A 26,946-nucleotide genomic window follows, 5' to 3' on the forward strand; every position below is an offset into this window, starting at 1 on the left:
AGGGTATGTTCACACCGTTAGCGTGGCTGCCTCCCTGTCACTCTCCAACACCAGTGTCCCACTTCTCCACGCTGCATCCATGCCAGCTTGCTCTCATTAGGACTGAAGCAACTCAGTACCTATGAGAGAAAATCCAGATGTGGTTGTCAGGCAGCTAGCCATTAGGATAAGGTGCATCTGGGCTAAACACCACCGTATTTTCAGCTTGTTGTTTTCTCTCTCTTTTTTGTTTCTCTCCGCACGACTGCGGCCCTTCATTTGTTCGGAGTGCAGCCTGTGTACCTGTGCATAAGGGCGGGTTGCCCAGGCTCGAGAGGAGGCTTATGCAACTGGTATGCTCACTCAAGAGCTCATGGATATGACAGAGACAGGGAATGCTGTCCCCTGAGCCGAGCCTGAGACAACCAATATATGACTGCATGCTAGGATTTAAATGGAGGACCTGGTCTCCAATGAAGATGAGCCTGAAGCTCAGGAAAAATAAACTGGGGCCTGTGTAGCCGCAAGTAAATGACCCGGTGACCCAGCAGGAGATCTTGCCCTGAGAGTCACTGACTAACGCACAACAGATGATTTGGGATGGGACACTTTTTTCTCTACTCAGCTTCCGGCAAATTTGATGAGCCTGCTTCTCAGAGCAGGTCCAATAGGGAACAGCAGCATGCTGGATGACTGACATTAAAAAATTGTTTATGAATACCAAATATATTGCCAAGAATGAATCCAACCGAACTCATAACACAGTTGAAGTTCAAAACAGGCCTGAATTAAGAAACCTCTTGGAGCAAACTACTGTGTAGTGCTGGTTGCTTAATACCACATTAGTGAATGCATGAAATTAGAGAGAAATCCATTCCTGGTACATCCTACTGGGGGAGAAAAAAAAAAGGTAGGAAAGAGAACAGCTTAATTAGGCAAAGATCAAGTTCCTGTGTGAAAAAATATGTAGGAGACTAGGGCAATGGCCAGGCTTCCACGAGATCTGTGCAACCCTTGGATCACCTAGCAGCAGGGGCTGGGAGGGGCACACCACACACTGTCACACGGCCAGCCCATTTCTTTTGAACTAATCAGAGTGTACAATATGGGGATTTTGCTGACTGATGCTTTTCTAGTGTCCAAAATTGCAGTCCAGCAGTCCTCCCCTCCTCCTGGGGCCTGGCTTGAGCTCTGTGTCTGGCTCACACTGCGCACTGGGACCGTACTGTCAATCCCACTGGCAGGGCTCAGCTGAGTGGTGTGGAGATGACTCAGAACTGAGCTGGAGGACATTAAAGACAAGGAAGATCTGGAATGAGGAGAGGCTTAGTAAAGGGCACCATCCTGGCTTCTAGTGGGGAGGGTGGTCCAAGTAGGCATCCTTATAAGCTAAGAGAAATGGGCAAAGAAAAGTTTGTGTCCGAAAAGTATTAGAGAGCGCAGCCATACCAACACAGAGGGACCCCTGGACCACCTGGATTGCTCTCCTACTCTGCCCTCACCATTGAGGTGTCTTGGTATCTAATTTAGCAAAGACCTCAGGCTGCTGGGCAGAACCGGGGATGCAAAACACCCTTCTCTCTGCCTGCCTGGCATACGTGAGCTAAGTCTGTGTTGCTAAGGTAGGGTCTCTACCACCTTCTGCAGCTCTAAAGCTTGCTTTTTTAATACTTACATCTAGTTCATATCTTTATCCTTTCGTACCACAGGTGGCACAATTCTTTGTACGTGCCTTTATATCACTCGAGACCCTTTTTGATAACAGGTGTTTCTATAATCATAGTTATTCTGGAAGGACCTCTTCCAATTTTATATCTGTTCATTCTTGGTCTCACCTGTGGCTTCTGGATCAGTTTTGCCTTGTCTTTACCCCACCTTCTAAATTTAAGCCGTAAGTCCAGTTATTTAAACACAATTATTGTCTCCTTCTCACAGCTTTAAAAACAGACAAATATATCTGATTAATCATTTTTAACTGTACTGACCTACATATCACTTTTTAAAGAAGATGTTTTTGCTGTTGTGCCAGCTACACAATACAAATTCCCTCCTGTGAGAGATCATGGCCTAACGTTTAAGCAAGATTTAATACAATATAGTATGTATAGTGATGATGATAGTGAAACTGAAGATCACAAGGATCACGCTACATGCCCGAGACCAGGTACCCTGCAATCCTGTTTATGACATATGCTGTGCCTCACTAAGAATTCAATTCATGTAGAAAAAGTTGAGTAGGCCTTGAATATAGCTGTATAAAAGATTTTAAAAGACCCCTACAAAGTGGAGTCTGAATAAAGAAATAAAAAACACGCTGATATTTAAAGGGAGAGCAGTATTAAAGAACAAAAGCCCAGGCGGATATGCTGCGCCAGGAACAGAAGACACTGGACAGAACTGAAGTTGCCCTCAAGTTGCCAGGCAACTTCTGTAAACAAGGCAGGGACGAGCACTGCAACACCAACGCAGCAAATCCTTACTCTGAAATTAAACGCATCTTGTGCCTGTTAAAACGAGATCAGGACTGCAGGAGCCACAACGAAAAGGTAACGGGTAAGCCTGCCCTAATTCATAGTTGACTTTATTTTACACCCCTACCCATGTAGATATAAATATAGATTTTATTACCAGTTTCAGTAGAGCTTCCACAAGATTTCAGTGAAATCTGGCAGGACTGGAGCGAACGGTAAGTGTTAATAACAGGGCGAATGAGTACCACGTGGGGCACAAGGAGTTGCAGTGTATTAGTAGCTCGTTGGCTGATGCATTTCAGGGCGTCTGACTCAAAGCAAGTGAATAAAGTGAGGAAACATCATTACCACTTTTTGGTTGAAGTATGTTGTATGAAATGAATTTGAAGGCCTATGTATGTCACACCAAAACACCTTTCTGAATAGAAATCTCAGCAGCAACACTAGCGGACACTAACAGCTAGTTCCTCCCAGCCTGCACAAAGTTGTTGCTGACTGTCTTTTTCTTTCTCCCTGCTCTTACCCTGTTCTTCATTTTCCTTTTAGCTTTTTTTTTTTTTAATCATTGCTAGAAATTTAGACTTTAGCTCAGCAAAGCATTAAACATAGGTTAAAGTCCCACTTAAAGGGGCATTAAAAGGCATTTAGAAATAGGCACCTGGATAGCCAGCTGATTGTTCCATGCTGACATCACTGTTTACTCACTGTTGTCAGTCTTGCGACAGTTGTTGTATTCTTATGCAAACTGATATCTCCCCAAATGGTGCAGTCTTGAAATATAACTTTGAAAAACAGAAATAGAATGTCCAAATTTATAAATATAGGAACTGGAGATAGCTCTTTCTGAAGGAGTGGGACTGATCTTCCTTGTCATGCTCATTAATCCATAGGATTTCAATCTCATGGAAGAACTGATATAGCTCTTCAAACTGATGGTTATGTTTTAAAGGGGTTACTGGCACCAGCAGCAGCAGCATTGGGGTCCCTTCATCAGTGGTGGCAGAGGGAAGACATCAGCCCTTCGCAGCAATTGTCGCTCAGTTGCTGATGACCCTGGTGCGTTGGCTGAGTGCTTGCATGTCCACAAAGGCCTAGCTGTGGCCTTGCAGAGCACAAACACCACCATGCCCTTGCAAGACTTCAGCCACTCTGAGAAACATCAAGTGTATTACCTGAAAAAGTACCTCAGGCAGATAGTTGAGGGCCTGAGTTTCTCCAAGGATGTATTGGAGCAGCAAGGACTGTCTTATAAGGAGTACAACTTCAAACACCTCTATGATGCTTCTGGTGTCATTCAAAAGCCAAAAAGTGCCATTGCTATGCACTTGAAGCGCTCAGTCAAACTCTACCCTCAGAAGCAACCACTTTCTCCTGTGAAAAATGATGGACTTTCTCCTAAGCTCAGAAAGGAGGACAGCCTGTGGGGCTCCAAACTAGAAGCCTCGCCCAAAAAGTTATCTCTACCACCCGTTCCTTCTTGTAAGACACCAGGTGTACAGGCATCCCTGGCAAAGCCCTGTGGGAAGTTATCTGGCTCCCTGACCAGAGGAAGACAGGAAAAGCAGGACTCTGAGAAGAATATCCCAGGATCAGAGAAAATGACGTGTGGAGTGGAGAAAACAGGGCGGGAGAGTCTGAGCAGGATGACAGCTCAATGGACCATGGATCAGCAGAGGGCCAGGGGTGGCTCAGTTCAGTGTAACCCCCTTGACTTTGGAAAGCAGAAGTTTGCCGGGAACACAATCAGGGATGAGCTTTGTTCTGACAGAAGTTTGAAAATATTGGATGATATTCAGGGCAAAGGAAGTGACACGGAAATCATATCCCAGACTCAAGCTGAGAAGACTCCTGGGACAGTCCTCCCCATCTCCTGCAGGTATGGAGGAGACATCTTATTTTGTACTGTCTGCCCCGTGGCTGTTCCCCATTACTACTGCTTGTGTTTAGGCATCGCGTGGTGCATCATCTATATTTCTGCAGGGAGAGGCACGGAGGCTTTATGTCCTTGAGACAAAGATGGCCTTTCACTCTGGTAGCATGATGAGGTGCGTGACAAGAGGCCATTTTGCACTGTGATTTTTCCACCTTTGTGCTCGCTGAGGACTTCATTTACAATCAGTCTCCTAAAGATCTCTTACACTTTTGCTGTCTCCGGAATGACTTTCATGATCTGCATAGATATGGCCTTTTATTGTCTATTTGAGCATCTCTGAAAATTAGAATTTGTGCACAAAAGACAAGTGTATCCCTCCCTCTTCTCTAGGTACTACACATTTGTATTGAAATATGTTCTGGCATTTTCAGGTCATCCCTGATACACATTTGTTTAAACATCGTGTTTTCTAATCTCTTATTGATGGCCTCTGAATCCTTTCCCACTTCTTTGTACATTTTTTGAAGTAGAACCCCAAAGTCTCGCCTAGCTCCCCAGAATGGGCCTCACTAGTTATTCATGAATCCATTACAGAAAGAGATTTGCCCTTCTGGCCGTCAGCCTCATGCCATTGACCCGATTACTGTGTGGGTTATCATGAGTGGAGAGGTCCAAGATGTGAACGCAGCATGTGGTGAGAACAAAACTGCACAGAGGAAGTGCCCTGTGGCAGATAATGTATGATCACTTAGAGGAGCAGAGTTGTCTCGTGCATAGCACAGACTGCGGTAGAAGTGTGTTCTTGGACTACTCCCCTTTCATCCCAGTGGTTCCCAAGTCTATAGCGGTGGTATGTTTCTTTTCTAGTGGGCCGCCTGGTTATTACTCAAGAGTGCTGTCAACTGATGATCCTGCCGATACAAATGTTACAGCTGACGACACAGAAATAAAGTGTCTGAACCCAGAATCGTCTATGCAGAGACATGTGATCGCCCGTGTTGGGAAATACAGCTATACCCCCAAGAATGCTTTTGAGCAGGAGCTTTACTTTGGTAAGGTAAACGTGACCTGGCACAAGCTCTTACATCTTGTTTAATGAGTAGGTCCATAAAGATGGGGTCTAGCACTTAACCAGAGGAACAGTTGCTTCCAAGCAAGTACTGGGCACTGTAAAATGTGGAGAATGGGTCAACGTTTCATCCAAAAGGACCAGCATGACAGTAGACAACCTGTTGCTCTTGAACACCATGAAGCTCTGAGGTGGTTCACATTTGGCTGCTATGCCAGAGCTATGCAGCAGTGGGGCTGTACTAGCTGAGTGGTTGCTAATGAACCCTCACCTCTGGGTGAAGGCAAACAGGTATCGTGTGCCTCAGCCACAAGAAGAATTTTAGCATACAGCCTGTAAATCAAGAAGTTTGGCCTTGCCTGGGCCAGTGGCTCAGAGCATTGCAAGGTGCTTGGCAGGTCATCACAATTTAAGCCCATTTCAAAAGTCAGTGACCAGTTTGTCAGTGGCTTGGAAACCGGTTCTACATAAAGCTTGCTCATCACCCCAAGAGGCTGTAGCATGTCCTGGGCTCTATTAAGCCTTAATTGCTAGTTTCAGTCCACACACAGAATACAGAGATGATTTGGAATTGGAGACTTTGTCTCCATTCCTAGGTGATACTTTTGCAGATGGCATGGAGCTACGTCCCTTGATTTGAAGTGACTGGTAGACCTCTTTTCTCCCCTTGAGCCCTTAGGTCTGGAGTTCATGTCTCCTCTCTGTCCAGCTTCAGTGACACATGTTATATCTGCTGAGGGTTGCACCTATTTTCCTGGGATAGTAAGTGCTAGGCAATTACAGAATAACATAGGCCTCAATTTAGTATTCAATAAGATTTGATATTTATTGCTGTTTTTTACTGGCTAGTTGTTGTGGATCTACCTATCACAAATAATTTTGAACTATTGAAAAATACACAGAGACTGAAGGAGGGATTCCTTAAAGAGACTCTCCTTATTTCATCAGAGTGCTGCCTGAAAGAGTTTGTGGATCATGACTTCAGGTAATAAGATCACAGAGGCAGAAAGAGAATGGAGAAAATGATTGCTCTTTTTCCCCTGTGTATTTACTGAATGGCACCATGTTATGACAGCATGTTATAAACCAAGAAAACCATTCAGAGGGAGCCAAATGTGACTATGAAACCAAAATATTGACAGGAGGGCCTGAGGTCAGTTTTATTTAGCCTTTGGATGACGTTTTCAGCGGGAATTCCAGGCAAATTTGCAAGAGGCTTTTGCTGAGGTGGGCACCAGAGCTTCACAGTTCCGCTCTCCCTTCACCTTGACTCCTGCAAACCTCTTCACCACCCTTAAGTCATTTTGGAAGCCCCTACCTCATGCAACCACTTCAGTGCATGCACAGCAATTAAGAGCAAATAGTGGAGGCACTCCTGTTTTGATATATGCTGACAGACTTTGCAGACCAGAGACCTCTTTTACAGGGAAGCTCTACAGGTAGCATCTGTTCCTTTGCATACACAGGCACTGCAAAGATTGTCCATCAGGTGGATGAAAGGATGAAGGACCATTTCATCCTGGACAACTATGATCAATACTGCAAACATCTCCAGCAGCCTTTCCCAAGACAACCTGAGTGCTGGGGTTGCAAGCCACAGAGGAGGGCAGGTAAGAGACCATGGCTCAGTTTGTATGATGTGGAGAACTTTCAATTCTTGCATCTCGGTAACTGTCTGCTTGATTCTGAAATGGGGTTGTCCTTGGGAGATCACTCCTGTTCTCTGTTTCTGGCTTCCACTGCTATAAAAAGGTGGGTGTTCCTAAGAGCTACTTGAGAAAGCAATATGATGACTCCTGTGGTGTGCCTTTTGAAGTACCACAGAAATTACTGTGAGTTCAAAAGAGTCCAGGTGCATCCAGTTGGTTGAAGAAGTCAGTGGCGGATATTCAGATACACAGGGTAGAGCGAAGCCTACATGCTCACCTCATGTGCATACGCCTGCACATACATCAACACACTATACAGGCAGATTCTCTTCTAGCGGCAGCACAAGGAAGGATTACAGCCTGGATCTATCACGTAACAGATCTGGCTCTGGTTCTCCCTCATCCTGAAATTCTTGTTAAATGAGAAGTGATCACCTCATTCTCACTTAAGCTCAAGCTATGATTTGCTTGGCTAAGACTGGTCAGTACAAGAAATGATCTACAGCTTACATTTTTTTGCTCCCAACTTCCCGCACCTTCTCTGATCATATCAGGGAAGGCATTCTCAAGGGAGAAGTCCCAGTTTTTCTGCCTCATTTCAGCAGCAACACTGCTGTTGCTGCTTTGGACTGATCCTGGAGGTGCTTGGGATGTACATCATAACACCCCTTTGAAATGTCTTTTTACTCTGACTCGTTCAGGTTGTAGATAATGTAGGGTACTGCTAATCTCTTTTAACAAACTCTTTTTGAGCAGCTTGGAGACCCAGGAAGGGAGCCTTGAGATGGATTGCTCTCCCTACTTTAACTCCTTATATTGTGCATAATGAAGAGGAATCACCTCCTACAAAGGCCAGGGAAGTACAAAAGGAGTCCCAGGGCAGTAATAAAGAAGTGCCTTGGGATATACAAGTCCTCAGGACTATGCTGGAGCAGTGGAAGGATGCCTGGAACCTGCGTGAGTGGACTGTTCTGTTGAAAACCTAACTGGTCCATAATGAGCCCAAATAGTTACTAGTTTGCTCAATGATCCTTGTGAAAAGAATTGACAGTGTCAGGCCTGTCCTCAAAAACGCTGTTCTATTCCTACATTTTTACAAGCAAGTAATTGCTGTGATCCTAAGAGATTCATGGTGTTTACTGTGAATCTTCTACCAGTGCAGATGTCTTTTCTCCTGGAAATCTTTAAATGATTAGTTCAAGTGACTTTGATGAGTTCAAGTGACCCACAGATGGGTTTCCCCTGCTTCCCTTACTGAGGCGAAGGGGGTCAAATACTACCTGGTGTGGATGCAGGGGGCTGGGGGAGAAATGCGTTTATCCCTCTGCTAAGTAGAGATTGTATGGTGGGGGTAGACAAGTTCCCCCAAGCCTAAACCTTCTGCCTGTGGCTGCTCTCCACTCCTGCATGGCATAGCCTGGACATGACTCAGATTTCCAGTGCAGCACTGTGGTTTACCTGAGGACATAAAGAGAAGCTGAGCTCCTACGTAGGTTACATAAAGATGCCATCTCTGGGGTAAGGAAACAGAAAACGAGGGCTACTGTGGGAATGGTGAAAGTCTCCTTTGCATTTCTGATGAATCCATCCCAGGCAGGTCCTGAAGGAGGTCTCTGGAAGATTGCCATGCTAGTTATCCAAACACATTTTCCTCTCTGATGCCAGATCCCCAGTGGCGAAATATCACAACAGAAGGTTTAATGAGGTCTCTCACAAGTGTGCACGACATCAGTAGAATCAAGGCTATCATAGCTTGTGCGTCTGCCGCAGTCGAACAACATGGACGGAAAACCAGCCTTCAGGAGTTCAATGAGAGAAGCTCCCACTTGCAGGCTGCTGATCTGCACGTGGGTATGGGAGACTTTAACTGTTATGAAACATTATCCACGTGTGAAAACAAGGGCAATTGCATGATACCTCATTATCAGCATTACTCCTCTATAAAATTGTCAGTACCTAAAAAGGGTACTTTTGGACCTACTGTTATAAAAAGCCATTTCATAAATAAACACTCTACATAAACACTGTAATCTAAGGCAGTTTAGAAATAAAGGGAATCGAGTGAACTTAATTTCCACCCACCTCCTACTTGATCTTATATACAGTGCTGGAGAGTGGGAGACCATGAGAGCGATGGCTGTGTTGTTAACTTAGCACAAATGGCTTTCTTTTACAAGTTTTGCAAAAGATGTCTTGTGTGCTCTTGACTAAGCTACATCAACTTTTCCTTGCTAACCTTTGTCCGTGGAATAAGTATAAACATAGTTTTTTACCTTGTCATGGGTGGCAAATTGAAATTTGCTGGTACTTGGTGAAATATGGAGATCTTCAGTGCTGGTAGACATTAGAGATCGACAAAGTGTTGCTTTTGCAAGCATATTTGTAGTATTATTATGTGTTCCATATTCCATTATTATTATCATGAATTCAAGCATACCATTTAGCAAGTGCATGGAAAATGTGTTCCTGCTTTTATAGAGAGAAAAAAGCACAGGGCAGATACATCGCTCTCTTATTCAGAAATTATATTTCTTCAGTTGCAGTAACAGACAGTGCTGGAAAGTCCTCAGTAACCCATGATGGGCTTGCAGAACTACAGCCGTTACTTAGAGAGACCCTGCGGGACGAGAACGCCCATGTGAGAATGGCATCTGCACTGTGTCACTATGCTATTGGGAAAAGGAATGAGGAAGCACAGTCAATCCTGAAGGATGCTCTGGCACATGGTAAAAGGGCTCTGTGGCTGCTTCCCTGTCATGTTTACTTTTCTTCTAGCTCTTCAGCTAGGTCAGAGTCACCATTTTGGGATTATAGTCTGTCTCCTGGAAAGGCTATATATGTAGCCCTGGTAGAACCAACCATTGCCAGTCTTGTTAGAGCCAGTCACAAGCAGAGGTCACTGCAAAATTCATGTGGATAACCTTTCACAGAGCTAGGTGTGCTGCTTCCAAGTGTTTCCAACTCCTCCAGCTCTGCCAAGATGGGTAGTGAAATGGATATTTTCTGTAAAAGAGCATTGCAGTGTGGGATGTCACAATGAGCACTTCACCAAATTCAAATACAGTTTTGATAGGCTGAGTTTCTATCAGTTCAGCCATGCAGCTATCAGTCTTCCTGTTCTTGCTGTTTGCCCCTTTGAATGCAAAGGAAACATTTAGGTTATGTACTTCTATATTATATTATCCCTTGCTAGATTTCAGCAGGATTGCAGCAAGTATCCAGAATTCAGTCAAAGCACTCCTCCCACCACCACTCTTTCTGGCCTGGATTAAAGGCTGGACTCCTCTTTTGAGGTAGCACACTCTGGGCAAAATCCAAAGTCTTTCAGGTCTTACATCCTAGCTGTATCCATTTCCTAGTTTAAGGGGCAAATTTTATTTTTGAAGCTGTCAGGTCATGTTCTATAAAGAAAGATAAACAAACATAATCCATCTTCACCAACTTGTAACTCAAAAAGTATCTGAAACTCTCCAGTGAGAGGCTTCACTTTCCCATATGCCTCAGGGACCTACTTCCTTCGGGAACACCTCACACCTGACCCATTAGTTTTGAGGGTCACTGTTTAATTCCAAAAGATATTTTGATCACAAAGCGACCACATCCATTCCCTAGCGCTCAGAGAGTGAGAACTTAGGTTGTGAAATGGCTGTGAGGTCTTCTACATGCCAGGGTGCCAGGCTGGGGCGGGGGGCTGGACCTGAATCACCACAGCAGGTGACATGGCCAGCAGCTATCACCCTCCGCAGTAACTTCCTTTCTCTGTTTCCCTGCCGACAGGCAATTCTGCAGACAGCTGGGCAGCGGCGCAATGCCTGGCTCTGGAGAGCACCGTCGCTATGCCGGTAGTGACGAAGCTCCTTTCTCGGCTGTTTGAGAAGAGCGATGCAGCTGCAGAGGAGCAGGCGTGCCTGCTGCTAGCTCACCTCGGTGAACGCACGGTAGGTGCAGCCCCCGGGACAGGGAGAGGAGCGACAAGAGGCGACGGAGGCGCACGTCTTGCAGCAGCCCTGCATTCTCCTCTCTGTTGCTCAAGGTCAAATTTGTCTCCACATGTTTGTCCTGCACATGGGGCATATTCTGCGCTGAGCAATGAGGTGAGCGAGGGCAGGACGTATTTTGCAGTGGTTTATCTCCATTGTACCCAGAGCTCTACCTCAGCTCTCCCAGGTCATTTGAGAGCTGAAGTGACCTGTCCCTCAGTTACACTTTAAAACAGTATATTAAGGCAGGGGCCACAGGAGGCTGGAGGTTGCAGGCGGCTCAAGTGTTGCCCCCAGCCGCCTCTCCAGCACAATTTGGGTGTGCTGGGTTACATGATGGAAGAGGGGACTACACTGGGCCTCGTCCTACCACTTCAGCCCTCGGCCTTCGGGCAGCAAAGCAGCCAGCCCGGGCCGGCCCGGAGCGCCGGCCTTGGCTCCGCGTGGGCCTCAGCTCTGTGGGACACTACCCTAACCCCCGCTGTGCTCATTTCCAGCCCTTGGTGCGCTCCCTGCTGACAGCCCAGCTGAACAGCCCCCGCTGGACAGCCCGGGCCCGGGCTTGCCGGGCTCTCCCCGGTGCCGGTGGGCACTTCAGCCAGGTAAGCAGGGGGCTATGGTGGCCCCGCTCTTCTTCCCACCATGAGGACGGAGCTGGCAGAACCTGCTGGGGTCTTGGCATCCCCTCCTTGGTCAAGAGCAGGCCCTCAGCCACACCACCGGTTTGCAAAGGACAGCAGGAGATGCCTCCTGTGTGCTCTCACCCCACATCGCTCTTCCTGAAACCTCTGCTGAAGACAGGCCATCCCAAGTATTTCTATTGCTGCATACCAAAAGGCTTGCAGACGTGGGGTTTCCCTCCCCACCCCACGCACCAGCAAAACTCTTGAAGGTGAAGGGGCATTGCTGGCATCCTCCCTCCCCCAACTGCCACCGCAGCAAACTGGGGCTTGCGGCAGACACAGTGTATCTCTGCCCCCAAACGAAAAGGTCAGGCACTTCCTCTGAGCTCTTTCCAAAGCCTTTCCGCACAAATGTCTTTCAGGGAACGGGCTAGTAGGCTGGAGGGCCAAATCAGTACTGCCCCCGAGTGGGGAGAAGCACCTACTTCACTCCTAGCAACCTGGCTTCAGCATCTCTTGTCAACTTCTTGATTTTCCCTGTACATTGGCTGGGGTTGCTATACAATTACCACTACTTCTTAAATTAAGTTTACTTTTAAAACATCTCACCTGTTCTGCTGTCTGTTAAACATGATGTGCACCCTCTCTTTGGGGGACTCTTCTAGGTGAGATTACTCAGGGGGAAGATGTGTCTCTAATTACTCTAACAGCTAAATCTCAGTAAATAATTAAGTAAAATGTAGTCAACAGCCTTCGTCCTGAGAACCAAACTAAGTACCCAGGCTTTTTGCTAGACAAAATAAATCGGCAGTTTCTATGTATCCATCAAGGCGGACGCGAGCATAAGCAAAAGCCAAGTTCTGTAGGAGTTGAGTGTATTAGTACCAGGAAGATAAAACCCCAGAGGTTCCTGGCGGGTTGCTGGTGGGAGCCTTTATCTTCCCTGGACCACTGCAGGACATCTTATTATAACTGAGATGTATACGTTGCTCAGCACTCGCCTCCTGATGCTCCAAGTGAAGATGGTGGTGAAACTCCCCCAACTTGAATGAGAGTTGTACCTTTGGCTTTGGCAGCAGCAGAGTTAAAGCTAGAGTAACCCAAACATCTTTTGAAAATCCCTTCCTGAAGTAGGCCAAAGCTTACTGCTGATTAATGCTGCAGCATTCCCGTCTTACCATCTTGTATAGGACCTAACGAATAAGCTTTCCCAGCTGATGTGGAAGGACTGGAACGCAAGAGTACGCCAGGCAGCTACTCTGACGCTGGGGCACATGAAGCTTGCAAAGGAAATCCATGATCAGCTCAGGTAAGCATTAACCAGTGTGGCAACTTCCCTGTTTCAAAAGAGAGATCAGTTCAGACCTCATATAAGTATGAGGTATTTTGTGATCCCAGTCTGTGTTAACCCCCCAGTTTTCAAGGTTATATGTTACTCAGGTGCTTTTAGTTACACCCATATGTGTTGTAAGGGCCTCATTTGCACAGACTTCTGCAGTACAAGAGTAACTGCCTACATGTGTAAACAAAGAGATTTTTGCTAGGAGGTGATTGACATGGGGTTCAGGCTCGACTGTGATCTAGAATGTGTATGAACATGAAGTGTATTCACTTTCCACACCAACAGGTAAGTGGGGAAATCAGGTGAGCAATAGGGCTCAGCAACAACTCTTTCAGCTTGGGAAAACAAGCCATTCAGGAGGAAACTTTATACACCTAAGAGAAATCTTCAAGTCAAATAAGTCACAGACAGTAACTTCAGAAAAAATGAAAGAATTTACTAAAATTGAACCATCTGCCTATGAGCGTTTCCCCACTTTCAATGACTTTTAACTTACAATATGATATGGAGCCAGTGACCTACAAAGGAATCTGCAACAGGACAGGTGGCAACATGAAGCCATGAGTGTAAAAGGTTTTGGCTGAGATCTGGGTAATTCTTATGTGCCAGGCAGAGCGCAAGTCCTGTAAACCAATCGCAGCAGCCCATCGCTAAGACCTGCTTTGTGCTCTCAGGGTGAAGCTGACCACCGGAAACTGCCAAACAAAAGTGCAAGCTCTCTCTTTGATCAGGGAGCTGCAGTTCATGACAGCCAAGTTATTTCCAGGCTTTCTGCAGTGCTTCTCCAGTGACTTTGTTGCAGTGCGGAAGGAAGCCTGTCTTACAGCCGGAGCCCTTGGGATTAAAGATGAGCGTGTGAGTAGTTAAAAAAGATCAACATAGTTCCCGAATGCAAAAAAGAAAAAAAAAAAGTCTTTTATTAATGATAACTGAGTTCATTCCTGGGACTGCTGATACTAGAGTTAAATAACTGTGGCTTGCAAATGTTTCTTGCTAGAAAGGATTAAAAAAAACAAATTTGTTTCCTAAGCGCTGGGGTATCTGCGTAGAAGTCAATAAAAACTGGCTCAGGGTCCAGGAAATGGGGCTGTCTGTCTTTCCCATGCTCCTAGGTCCTCACCAGGGTTCAAAACAGTTCTCCAGGAAGCTTGGAAAGGCTGGGCAGTCTTTTAGAGTCCTCCTTTTACATTTGGGTTCATCCCAAATCCCTTCCCCATTTCAGACTAAAAACTGCTCCTGCGGGCTTCCACTTTCTGCACAGCATGCACGTACCCCATTGTAAATCTCACACAGCTCTCACTGTAAATCAAACACAAGAACGTTTGGGAATGTCAGTGACAGAAAGGGAATAGCGAAGCGTGGGAGCAAAACATGCTATACTTGGAGGACCACGCAGGCTTGGGATGGAGCAAGGGAGCCTTCTAGAGGCTAAACTCACAGGGCTGTACTGCTTCCAATCTCTCAGCATTAAAGCCTTCTATACTCTATCGAAAGAAATGCTTTGTAGCATTTTCCATTTCCTCTCTCCATATCACAATTCAAATTCCAAGATGTCCCCTCTCAACTGCCTCTATAACCTTTCATCATGCCCCATGAAAACTTGCATCAAATTTTCCAATTCCTGAGCCGCACAGCAAATTTGCCAAGTCAGAGCTTGGCTTTGTCTTCAAATGCCCCCTGCGTAATGGCCACTCCCTGCCCTATGCACAGCTCCACTCGCTACTTGTCTGGCCTTTTTTCCCCCAACTTGTACCACTGCTTGTCGGCTCTTCAGGACAGAAGTTTATCCATCACTTGCTGGGAACTTGTGGAGCACCACATGCACGTCTCGCCCTACATAAAGCACTGTGACAATATGCGCTAACAGTTGTACCCTTCTATTGCAGGTCCTTCAGTTTCTCTATGAGATGATGCAGTACGATCCTCATTGGAAAATCAAGGTTTTTGCCATCAGAGGTATTGCAGAACTCATTAACAAACCAGCTCCTTAGAAGGCAATTTCAGCCTGTCCTCAGGATTTTATCCTTTTTTTTTTTTTTTGGTTGATTTCTGAAAATTTTAAGATCCCAAATCTGAAAGTTAAATGCCAGGCATGACAAACATGCAGACAGAAAAATCAGGCAGTATTGATCATACTGTGGCAATGGCAAACAGAGTGCTGATATGGTACCTGGATGTAAATATTTTTCGTAGCCTATGACCCTACAAACACTAGTTTTAAGTTTAAATATAACTATTTTTGTGTAGGAGCCACGTTGGGATTTTCATCACTCTTGCACAGAAACAAAAACCTTCTTCCGCCCTTCTGTCAGCAGCTGCCAATAACCGGTATTTTTGCTGCTTACTGTGCTCTTGCTCTCAGCACCTCTGCGCTGCCACGCTGTTCGAGGCAAGCCTAGCTGCCAAACGCCACCAGAAAAACATTTTTGTGGATGAACTTTTATTATAGCTGGGAGCAGGGCACGATATCCCAAAACACTGCAATCCGGGAAGAGGGATCATTTCTATGAGTACTTTTCTGCTTTCATAACCAGTTCCTAAGTTCCAGTGCCGGGAACAGAACACACAGATAACCCCTGCAGTCTCCTAAAAATCCCATGCGCATGTCTTGAGCTTCCTAATCCCCAAGGATAGAATTCCTAGCAGGAGACACCTTCTCTCAGCACTCGCCTGTTAGGTAACTGTTTTATATATCAGATCATCTGGTGTTGACCCAACATGAAGGGTCACTTCTGCAAGAAAAGAGGGGGAAATATATTGTGCAACTCACCATCCAAATCCCTAATGTAATGCGGCCTTGCTAGAAAAGCTGTAGACATAGCAATGATTAATAGGGGATAGATCAAGATTTTCTTTCCCTAATCTTAGATTTCTACCTTCAAATCAGGTGGGAAGGGGTACTTTCGGGGACAGCTTAAGGTTCCTTTCCTAGCTCCTAGCAGGGAACAGCCAGGAGGGGGCGGGAGGGAGAAGTAACCTAGGAAAAACACGTAGGTCTAGGGAAGCAAGGCTCCCCTCTGTGGGTGGATCTCCAAAACCTAAGTCAGGAAACAGTGCAAATCCACTTTACTGCTTGTGGGGATTATACTGCTATATAGCCAGAGCAGAGGGGACAGCGTAAGGATAATTACTTGGAGAGCTGTGATTCTGTGGATGGGGAGCATTCTCCAAAATCTGTCCGTTATGTACAAATACTCATCTCTTGTTACCATATTATCTGAATACTTGTATCTCCCACTATATTTACCTTCACAATAGCCCGTTAAGAAACTCTGCCTCCCTGCCGAAACCCCATATAGGGACACTACAGGGCAAGCTGGAGGAAAGAAGCATTTATATATATATATAAAATACTCTCTGTTGCTGACACTAGCATTTTATGTAGAGTATATTGGCATACACATTGTAAACACACTGGATTTCTCGCAAGGCCAGGCCAGCACGCTGTTGACAGAAATCACTGCAGGCTTCATAGGCAACCGTGGATGTCTGTGCGTCAAGAAAAAAGCATCATCAGATCTCCCTTCTTTCATATATGTAGCACTGTAAAATCCCAAGGAACCACTTTATTTTTGCATCTCACTTTAGGAAGCAGACATCTCATGCTCAACGAGCCTTTGGATGGGCAAATGCAATACCCCTGAGCTTCTGTGGACAGGTAGCTCTTTGGAAACCTAATGAACGAGAAGGACTGTAATTAATACATTAATTAGCACTGCAGTGTTCCTTCCCCTCCCTGCTGCCCCCAAACCAAATATATTTTCTTCCTTTTCATTGACAGCATTGGGCCAAATAGGCCATGTGAGTCCTCAGCTGAAGCATCTTCTTCTTTGGGCTCTTCACTATGAGGAGGAGCCGGAAGTACGGAGAGAAGCCTGCTGTTGCATTGCCAGACTCCACTTGCAGGATGAAAATGTTCGGGCTATGCTATTGGAAAGATTGATTCTGGAGCCAAATGAAATGGTCAGAGAGTAAGTCATTAAACTCCACAAGAGCACATAACCATGGCAAACTAAAGTCTTTCTCTTACTATAGTCTTATAAATAGATACGAATGTAAGCCTCTGAGTACATGCACAGTGCACATATACTCTTTTTTTCCTAAGGCTGCCTCTTTCTTTATAAACACTGGAAGATGACAGTAGAGTAGAGAAGGGGAGACATACATACAAAACACTTCTTGGAGTTACTGGCAAGCCAGGCTCACTGGGCAGATGATCACAGGATGAGGGTAGGGAAGATGTTTTTCTCCACACTCCACTGTAGGAGCCCCAAGAATGCTATGGAAGAGACCACAGAAGAAAGGAAGTTCCAGGGCTCTTCTCTCACCCCCACTGTCCCAATCCTCTCCAACCACTTCCTAAGTTTTCAAATAGGAGGCATTAAACCTGCCCTCTCGCTTGAGCTGCATAGCCCATGGTATCATGGTTGGAGGCCTTATGCATGCAAGGAGAACTGGCAAGCTCCTCTGTTTTTCCATCATTTCTGAAGGAGGGCAGGACAGAAGCACCTCAGGGCTGCAATTCTTAAACCGCGGTCCACAGAGCAAATGCTCATGGCCCGTGGAAAGCTAGACAGTAATATGAGGCTGACCACAGCATTTGCCCAATAGTAAGTTTAAAAGATGCAAGTTTTTTTCTCTGTGTTAATCCATCACTGTCTCATTTGTCATAGATATGCTTGAAGTCTGGGGGAAGAGGGGGGTAAAAAACCCCCCAAAACAAAAAACAAAAACAGAAAGAGAGAAAGACTATCTACTATAAAGTTCTCACCTCAAAGCCTGCATCCCAGCCCCACCACTGTAATAGGGCAACTGCTGAATCTGAGCCAAGAGAGATGCACTAGTCTTAAGTCTGCCCATTAGAAAACCACATTTTGAATATGTAAACACTGATTCACCACCAGTGTTCCTGGTAACAGCTAACAATTCAGTCATTTGCATCTCCCTCAACTTTCCTTTTTGTTTCCCTTTCCCCCTTAAGCTATTTTTATACAATTCTGCTCTTCTCAAGCCAAACCCCACCCGAAACCAGCGTGTGGGCACCAGCCTTAACTGCTCAGCTCGCACAGGGCCACTTCTTGCTCTGTTCTAGATACTTGTGCCACGTGAACAAACAAGGGCATCCGTAGCACCCACACCAGAGCTGGACCTCGGAGGGTCTGTATGGTAACACAGGCTGGAGCACTGTAATCCCTCAAAGAGACGCTGGGACAAACTGCCATTTCCTTCAGCCCTCCCTGCTGAAACCCCATATAGGGACACTACAGGGCAAGCTGGAGGAAAGAAGTATTACCTAGCGGATCTAGGAAGCATGTAATTTTTTGAGGTTCTTTCTTCCTTTTGAAGAATTTGCTATGTGCAAATAACACATCATTATATTTTATTTCATTTATATTTAGAGAAGTGGAAAAAGCTGTGAAAATCCTTAATTTTCCCCATGAGGAAGATCAAGAAATGATTAGAGAGATCAAGAAAGAGGTAAGGAGAGCAGCTCAGTGAAAAACTACTGTTGTTTTTTTGGTATTCTGCAACTGCCTAGGAACTACATGAGGTTCAATCTGGTACTCTTACGCCAGGGCATGGCCAGGCATAAGGTCACAGTATTTACCATCTCGGAGAAAATATCTAAGCTTGGGGGTGGGGAGGGAAGCACATGAAAACTAACAGGCATTTAAAGTTTTCCACAGAGCATTAGGTACATCTGATTAGGTATAGAAGAAACATAAATCGCACTCATTGTAACTTTTCTATATGCCACAATAACTTAGCTGCCTCACAGGAAGCATCATTTCTTTCTTAGCAAAGGAATTCCAGGGAAGTGGGGGACACCTTCCACAAAAAGCGTCAGCAAATTTATCAGGTGCTTTCACATCTGAAGATTTAAATTAACTTGCAAGACTTTGAACTATTGAGGTAAATAATCTCACCTAGGCTTCTCCCATGACACGTCAGAGTGAAACAAACGTGCTGTGACTTGTATGGCCCAAACAATAGTTTATTTATTTGCACCAAATATAATTTTTCAATTAAGAGAGAGGACTTACTGTCACACTCACCTGCCAATGTATTTGATCCAGATTTTCAGGCTAAGCCAAAAGGACTTGGTGACCCAGAAACTACTGAAACTTGAAGAGGTTACGGACTGGCTGCGGCAAAAGGCCAATCGAATCTGTTGGAGCAGGGAGGACCTTGACTCTGAATGCGAAGACATCCTGGAGAGGATCACTGCTGTTTTTCAGTCCACTCCTGGTAATTCTAATACAAAAGTTTTAGAGCTATTTCTCATCTGAACTACGCCAGTACAGAAGAAAACATCCCTTGGTTTTCTGAGCTCCCTCTGCAGCGAGAGGAGGCACTACTAGTCAGTCAGTAGCTCCCTAACAGGCACAGCAAAATTATGTAAGGTTCATGCATTCAGATTCATGAAAGCCAAATTCTGAAGTAGCATATGAAGGTCAAGGGAGAACTTATCTTCTGTGCAGAAAGCCTTCACCACCCTCCATCCCAGCTGCCTTTCCAAACCCCTAACCCTGACACAAGGAAAAACAAACTGTTAGAGAATGCCCTATTCTAATTCAGTCCAGCTAGCCCAAATTTCGGCATGGCTCCTAGGTGACCATCCGCAAATATGTCTTTAAGTAATGAGAGTACTTCCCACAGTAACACAGGCTGCTTTAAAACAGTGTAAGCACCCAGCTGATCTGCAGACTGCAAAAAAGTTCACTAGCTTCCTGAAGTTACCTAGGATGCAGTAATATGGTTGGCAAAAACAAATTAAGCACCCGTCTTCTCTAGTCACTTAACCGTGCACAGTTCAACAGAAGACACTTTTTTAATGAGAACAATGTTTGATTTGTCTACCCAGGTCAAAGCCCTTCTACCCTCAGATCAGAAACGGAGATCCAAAGCGCTGATTCACACTCAGCAGCAGACGTAAGGTAAGAGCAGGAGACAATACTTTATAAACAACTCTATGTTTATTTTGTTCAAGAATAGAGCTACACTTGCACCAGAGGCTTCTTAGTAGTCAGAATGCCCTTCTCAAACAGGAGTGTGGCTACAGAAATCTTGTCCTCCAAGGTTTCACATGGAAGGGTATCCACACTGACATGGTTTGGATAAGAAGACAGGAGAAATTCAATACTGTCTGTATACTCGGGATCTATCTCAAGGGACTTGCACTCTTCTTTATGATACACTCGTGAGTTTTCTGTCGTGTAATACAGCATCACACCAGCTTCCTCATTGCACAGTCTAATGATGCCATGCCGGAGGAGGCGTACTTCTGTGTCTTTCGTTATTAGTATATCGACGTCGCGGGTGCCTCCATCTTGCCACCGGGCTGGAAATCCATACACGCTCAGCGCCTTTTCATTTTGTGTTAGCACCGGGGGGAGACAGTCGTGAAGAAATGACTTGGCTCTCTGATCCACGGCAGCATCAATAGGCGCATAGTCGATAAGTTTCTTTATCAGACTCTGCACCTTCTCCACAAAAGCTGTTCGGCGAGCATCGACTACGTCCGAGTTGGCGACCCCCATGTATCCCAGGTAGTCCATGGGAAGCCCTTGCCGGTACTCCACGTCCTCCTCCAGGGCCATCTGCAGAGCAGCCGGGAGGAGCTTCTCCAGGAGGTCGCCCCAGGAGTTCCTCTGGTAGGACGACACCGTGATGTGGAGCGAGTGCGCATCAGGAAGACAGTCACCCTGGTGGATAAACCCCCGGGGGAAGTACAGCAGGTCCCCGGCCTCCAGCACCGCCTCCAGAACGGGCTCGCCGAGTTCAGCCTGTGTGAGGTTTGCGCTGGAGAACTGGGGCAGCACCTCGGCTCCCGTCCGGGGGCCGTAAACGCGCCAGTGCTTCTTCCCCTCCAGCTGCAGCACGAAGGCCTCGATGTCGTCGTAGTGGGGGGCAAAGCCCTGCGTGCCCGGCGGCGTGAGGTAGGTGTTGGCGCCCGCCATGCTCCCGAAGTGCTCCTGCAGGATGGAGAGGAACTGCCAGACGGTGGTGGAGAAGGCCTGGGGGCAGAGGAGCCGCAGGGAGCACCCGTTCTGGTAGAAATCCCAGACGACGGCGGGCAGGGCCCGGCCGGCGGGGTTGTGGGTCTCCCGCACGCCCTCGGCGTAGCTGGTCACGTCCAGGTGGGTGCCGAAGCGCACCTCGCCGCTCCGCAGCGCGGCGTCCAGCTCGGCCGTGGAGAACAGCCCCGCGTAGTAGCCGGGCTCGCCGCGCCGCACCAGCAGCGGCGCCCGCTCCCAGCGCCGCGCCACGAACTCCCGCGGCGACACCGGCGCCAGCAGCCACCGGAACAGCTCGGCCGCCCGCTGCCGGCTGTCCTCCAGCCGCCCCAGCCGCGCCAGCAGCCCCGCCACGCCGCCGCCGCCCTCCGCCGCCGCGGGGCCGGCCGGGGCTGGGCCCGGCCCCGGGCCCGGCGCGGGGCTCTCGGCCGGCGGGCCGCCCGGGCCCGGCGTGGGGCCGCCCGGGCCCGGCGTGGGGCCGCCCCGCCGCTTCCCCGCGGGGCTCTCGGCCGCCGCCTGGGCCCGCTGCAGGCGGCGGGCGGCGGCGGGGGGTGACGGCGCCTTGGCCGCCGCCTCCGCGCCTTGGCCGCCGCTTCCCGCCGCGCCGCGCCTTGGCCGCGCCTTGGCCCGCTTGCTGCGGGCGGGCAGCGGCCGCCCGCCGCGCCGCTCCAGCCGCCCGGCCCCCGCCGCCCGCCGGTACACCGAGAGCGCCGACACCCGGCGCCGCTCCTCCGCGCCGCCCGCCGCCATGGCCGCGCCGCTCCGCCCCCGCCGCCGCCGCTTCCGCCGGGGCTGCCGGCCACGCGGGGGCTGCCCGGCCGTGCGTGGGCCCGGCGAGGGTACGTCCGTGCCTAAGGCACAAAGCAGAGACTAAAAGTGGTTTTTTTTTTTGTTTTGTCCTGCCTTCTTGGCCCACAGACAGCGTTTGGGTATAAAGGAACCACCTGATCTCCCCAGGGCGTCTGGCCGGACAAAAACTTTCCCCGCCCCCCTTTTCTTTTCCCGCGCGCGGAATTTCACGTGCCCGCAGCGCTGGGGGCGCGCCCCGCCCCACGCCGGGCCGCCCAGGCGGGGGGCTCCCGGGGAGGTGAGCGCCTCGGCCTTTATGGGGACAGCTGCCTGCCTGCCCGAGGAAGGACTTCACCGGGAAGTGTGCTTGTGCTGCTTTATAAAATTTAATATCTTACATTTTCTCATAACATCTGCTTAAAACGTGAAGCTTATTTGTGCCCCCACTAAGAAGGGAAAGGTAAGGCAAGTGCCGGAGGAACCTGACTCGCGTGGGCGTGTGTTCCCTGGCTGCAATGCTGCTTTCCATAGATGCGCTATAAGCATCTCTAGAAAAGATTTTCCAAAAGGTGTATCATAAAGATATTGTTTTGGACGATATGCAATTACTTTACACTCTAATAGGGTCAGATGAGGTCAGACTACTTCATAAGGCTCTGCTACACAAGGAACAGAAATCAAAGTTGGATGGGGTCTAATTCTGGTTTGTCTTCCCTCCTCCTCCCCCTTTCTTGTGTTTGTAATGCAGATGCCAGGTGAAAGGCTACATCCTCTTGAAGGATCTGCAGAACCAAAACGCTGTCAGGTCATACCGTGGTTTTTTGCCAAATCCTTTAACTGCGTAATACTCTGCACACACCTTTGTCTGTGCTCTCCCCATCTCTCTCCTAGACCTGAAGCTTCCCGGCGCAGCGCTGTCGGCGGCCTTGGAGGTGCTCTGGCAGCCGGAGGGCTCTCGGCCGGCCGTTTCAGACGCTGCAGGTTCGGCAAAGGAGGCTACCGCAGCGCAGAGGGCAGGTGACGTAACCAGCGAGATTCAACTCGTGGAAAACGTGGAGAGCTGTAAGGATTGTCGTTGTCGTGCTAGGCTGACGTTCTTCTGCTCAAGAACAAGGTGCCATACTTTTGTGAGGAAAAATCTTTGATGGAGTCAGATAATTTATGAGAACAGATTTTGCGTAAGAATTTTGGCTCCTCCTGTTAGCCTAAAGCATTTAACTGGAGCAATTTAGCCAAGTGTGCTCAGCAGCATTCTGGCTTACAAGGGTGTTATCAGCATCTCACAGAGGAACGTATCAGCGTCACACCATATGTTAAATAAGCAGCTAACGTTCACAAGGCATGCTCAGGTCTGCTGTGTGCGCCACTTAGCATAACAGGCCCAGGACACACAGCCAAAGAGTGAATTTTGACCTTTTTTAACTTCAGCATTGTCAGGATTTCAACTCAGGTCTGTATTTAATTTTTCACAGAGTTCAAGAGCATTCATAGCAGAAATCATTAGTTAGGCCATAAATAAGGATGAGTTCAGCTCTTAAGTCTAATTCTGGAACAGATTCAGACATCTTAATGGTTTAAGATTTTTTGGTTTGTCTAAAAAAACCCCAAATCAGCCTCTCGTTTAAACAGTGTTGACGGGGTGCACTTGCCAGCAGGGGTGCACTGGCACTTTTATTTGCAGCTCCTGGTTTGTGTCCACACTTAAGATGATGAGCCCTAGTTTGGAGGTCGTTGTTCCTCGGGGGGGGGGGGGGGGGGGGGGAGAGCACTGTCCCGCATGTGCTACAAACGTACAATGGGAAAATGTCTGCAAGTTGTGCTTTACATTGGTATGTGAAGAAGTAAAACGTTAGGAGTTTCAGCTTCTGTTTTGATACAACAGGCCCAATTCTGTCTCAGCAAAGCCAGGTGATGTAAACTAGGACTTCCTGTCCCATTGAAAATAAACTCTGATACATCTCCATTGGTTGAAACGCACATCTCGGCCAACACTTGTGTACATGATACAGATTGCGTAACTGTAACGTGTCTGTGGCTAGTCCCAAACCATGTTACTTGGCCATGATACTGCTGCTTGCTCAATCCTGCCTTTTCAGAATGCTGCTATACTTTTAATCTTAAGTGATTTCAGATGTGCACCCAAATTTATTTGGAAATATCATAGATATCTTAAAGGAATCTAAATCATCTATGAGAAGTAAAAAGATACATACCAGCTGGTGAGAATTCAGTGGAAGCCAGGTTCCTCTAATAAACCATTATAAAGCTGGTTTTGAAAAAACATAGATTTGGGAGGTGAGAAAGCTTTTCTTTGCTTCCGCATCTCATCAGCGTGTTAGAAGTGGCCGAGACAGATGTTGTATGAATGCAATGCAACTATTTTCATTTCGGGTGTGTTTTTTCTCTGTACTTTTTCTGCTGGTGCAGCCTTTAGAACAAAAGCTGTTACACCTGTGTGGGAAGAGCAACAACAGCAGAAAGCTGTTCTGTTGAACTGCAGTGGTTTAGGTGAAAGAGTCCAATTTGTGTGCATAGACGGTATTTTGGCCTTGGGTTTCTTGAACGTGTCACGCTTCGCCAGTAGGGGGCAGATACAGAACAGTGGTTGAATGAAAACAGCACATTTACTGGTACTTGGTATTGTGCTAGGAAAGACTTCCTAAAAATATCAGAACGTGAATATAGACTTTGCTTAGCAAGATTACTGGTTTGGATGGCTTAAAATGTGAGGAAAGCGAAAGCTGTCTGTGTGTGCATGTGTATGCCCGAAGAGAAGGAAGGGTGAACTCCGTATTTCAAATCATTCTTTGTTTTCCAAGGTTAAGCCCTGCGTACCGGAATAATCTTATCACTTGAAACTGTTTCAGCAGAACTGGGCCCTTAACAAAACCAAGATGCAAACTCTTTGAAATATGGTAGAAGCTAGACTATTGTGTGCTGTAATTATATGTAAGCCTGGCTAAATAGGCTTTGGCGGGGGAATGACATTTGAAAAATCTGGCCTTCTGAGTTACTGCTTAATTTACTCTAGTGCAATTGATTCTTCTCTGGCACTGAACACTTTATGTAAAGTCTGATCTGAGTTACACCAGAATAACTTTAATGATTACAGCAAAGTTGCTCTGGATGTTTACCAGTACAGTGAGCTCAAAGTCTCATTGTAGGGCTCTGATCTTAACATGAATGCCACTTTCTACCACTGCAAGATGATAGACATTGGATTTGTTGATATATAACAAAGTCTGAAAGTGAAGGACATGGTGAAAAATAATGGTGGTGAAATCTCTCTAATAATAACATGTTTCTTGTGACAGTTTAGCCTTTCTCATATTAAAGGCTTTCAAGAATAAAGAAGAATTTTTGCTTTTTTTTTCTGTGCAGCACATGAAAGGATTTTGACCTAAGGCAGAAAGAGAGAGCTTCAATATCACTTTCAGAGTACTTAGATGGTTGTCTGGGAGTAGCCAAAAGCTCTACATGCTATTTTCATTCACTGCCCAATATTTCAAGGAAATTTCTCATAAGGGAAGAACAGTGTCACAAAGAACTCTTTAAATAAACAAAAGGAAAGTAGCACAGATCTCTTAATGATTAGGTGGTCCCCAGCTGCTGCTCACATAGACATAGTAGCAACTCGAGGCTCAATTAAACTTCTTAATTAGAATTTAGCACAAAATTACTCAGATTTTATGAGCGCATAAGCTTCATTGCCAAGAGCTACACACATTTTATTGAAGAGGACACAAAAAAGGTAGTGAGTACAACTTACTAAGGAGCCGCAAATGACTTCTGAAGAAAGATGTAAACAGCACCTCCAAGAGATGTAGTGTTTATTTGATAGTTTGACCTTATTCCATTAACTGCTCAAAGAATTGAAGTCCTGAGTTTAAAGAGCAGTTCAGACAAGGCCTGATCCTGCAAAGGTATTAGCAGTCTTCACCAACCAGTGGAAAGAATAAAATTCTTTGCAGGATTGAGCCTGTGTCACATTTTTCACTTCTCTGTGCATTGGATACGCAATTGTTCTGCATAATGCAAATTGTCCAGCACATTCTCTTTGTTCCTGGCAAACCATTAATGTAAATCAGTCACTTTTTGAAAGTTAAGCTAAGTTCAATCCTTTTTCTCATTATTACTTTGCTGGCAACCTACCTCTTGCACTGTCAATTTTGTTTGCGTGCCAAAAGCAATAGCTGGTAAGGAAAAAGAACATTTCAAGCCTTCAGTAACAGGTTTCATTCACCAGAGCCCTGATAATCTTTCTTACGCAGCCCAGCAACATCCAGTATGCCATCACTGTAAGGACACTGGGCAGGACTGAGAAACATACTTCTCCTTGTGAAAGCTGTAACGTTCACTGCCAGATAACAAGACTGAAAGCTAATTCAGGGACTGTTTTTCAAGAGCTATCCTCTGGCCCCCTCATCCGAGTGAATGCACTCACTCACTGAAGCATCTCTTGCCAGAATTTCTGGCATATCTCCAGCTGTTTCTCTCAACTCAGTGATTTTCTTATTCAGTGACTGGTCCTGGTCTTTAATCCTGTCTATCTTGTACACAGAGCCCCACTGAGAAAATAAGCCTTCCCTGCCCTGGAACAGTCTGATTAAAACAAATTTATAAAAATAATAATTAAAAGGGCCAGGCCCTCTATGAAACGATCTTTTTGGAGGAATTTGGAAGCACAGACATTTCCCCTTGCCCTATATGACAGTAAAATACGCACTTTGTAAATTAAAGCGGAAATTAGATAAAATTTGGGAGTAGGACCCTCAACTGCGTTGTCACCTCTCATTCCCACTAGGATCACAGGGCTTATTTTGTAAAGCATTTCTGAAGTAGTTTTATGAGGGTTTTTTTGTTCTTAATACTTGCCATCTAACATTTGGTAGGACTGAGCAGATACCATCTGCAGTGACTCTGTAGGCAGTGACTAAACACAAAGCCGCAGACTCCGAGACTCCAGTCTTCTTGCTTTTCAGCAGAGGGAGAAAAGTAAATGGCCATGAGGGGAAAATCCACATCATAAAATGAAGGCAAAGAGAATGTGAATGAAATATTTGCCCTATGGGATTACTCACATATGGACAATTGAGATGGAAGGTATGTCAGGCTGCTCCCGCATGCATCCTGTATCTTGTGCTAGAGAGTAC

General features: G+C 46.6%; 3 protein-coding genes across 3 annotated transcripts in view; 2 read left to right on the forward strand and 1 right to left on the reverse strand.

The window, feature by feature from the left end:
• The first annotated feature begins 2,342 nt into the window (after nt 1–2,342).
• On the forward strand, nt 2,343–16,985 carry HEATR4 (HEAT repeat containing 4). Its single transcript, XM_068944108.1, has 13 exons — nt 2,343–2,525; nt 3,419–4,326; nt 5,191–5,375; nt 6,859–7,002; nt 7,798–7,998; nt 8,707–8,892; nt 9,579–9,767; nt 10,819–10,979; nt 11,519–11,623; nt 12,835–12,953; nt 13,661–13,841; nt 14,873–14,942; nt 16,768–16,985. Exons 1-13 carry the CDS (start codon nt 2,343–2,345, stop codon nt 16,959–16,961), a joined length of 2,826 nt encoding a protein of 941 aa, XP_068800209.1. The 3' UTR covers nt 16,962–16,985.
• Nucleotides 16,986–19,946: 2,961 nt separating this feature from the next.
• RIOX1 (ribosomal oxygenase 1) lies at nt 19,947–21,754 on the reverse strand. Its single transcript, XM_009670441.2, has one exon. The coding sequence runs from the start codon at nt 21,752–21,754 to the stop codon at nt 19,985–19,987; it is 1,770 nt and encodes a 589-aa protein (XP_009668736.2). The 3' UTR covers nt 19,947–19,984.
• A 1,132-nt stretch (nt 21,755–22,886) lies between these two features.
• NUMB (NUMB endocytic adaptor protein) overlaps nt 22,887–26,946 on the forward strand; it is a 107,761-nt gene continuing 103,701 nt past the window's right edge. Inside the window, exon 1 of the mRNA XM_068946075.1 lies at nt 22,887–22,907. The gene's annotated coding sequence lies outside the window, so the exon portion shown is untranslated. The remainder of the gene's footprint in view (nt 22,908–26,946) is intronic.

Source organism: Struthio camelus, chromosome 5 (assembly GCF_040807025.1).
Source record: "Struthio camelus isolate bStrCam1 chromosome 5, bStrCam1.hap1, whole genome shotgun sequence".
NCBI classification, from domain to species: domain Eukaryota; kingdom Metazoa; phylum Chordata; class Aves; order Struthioniformes; family Struthionidae; genus Struthio; species Struthio camelus.

Coding starts and splice junctions, on each gene's coding strand:
- RIOX1 (XM_009670441.2), bottom strand. CDS start 21,754: ATGGCGGCGGGCGGCGCGGAGGAGCGGCGCCGGGTGTCGGCGCTCTCG.
- HEATR4 (XM_068944108.1), top strand. CDS start 2,343: ATGCTGCGCCAGGAACAGAAGACACTGGACAGAACTGAAGTTGCCCTC. Junction 5,376..6,858: donor TGAGCAGGAGCTTTACTTTG/GTAAGGTAAACG, acceptor TTGCATACACAG/GCACTGCAAAGATTGTCCAT. Junction 12,954..13,660: donor GAAATCCATGATCAGCTCAG/GTAAGCATTAAC, acceptor TTGTGCTCTCAG/GGTGAAGCTGACCACCGGAA.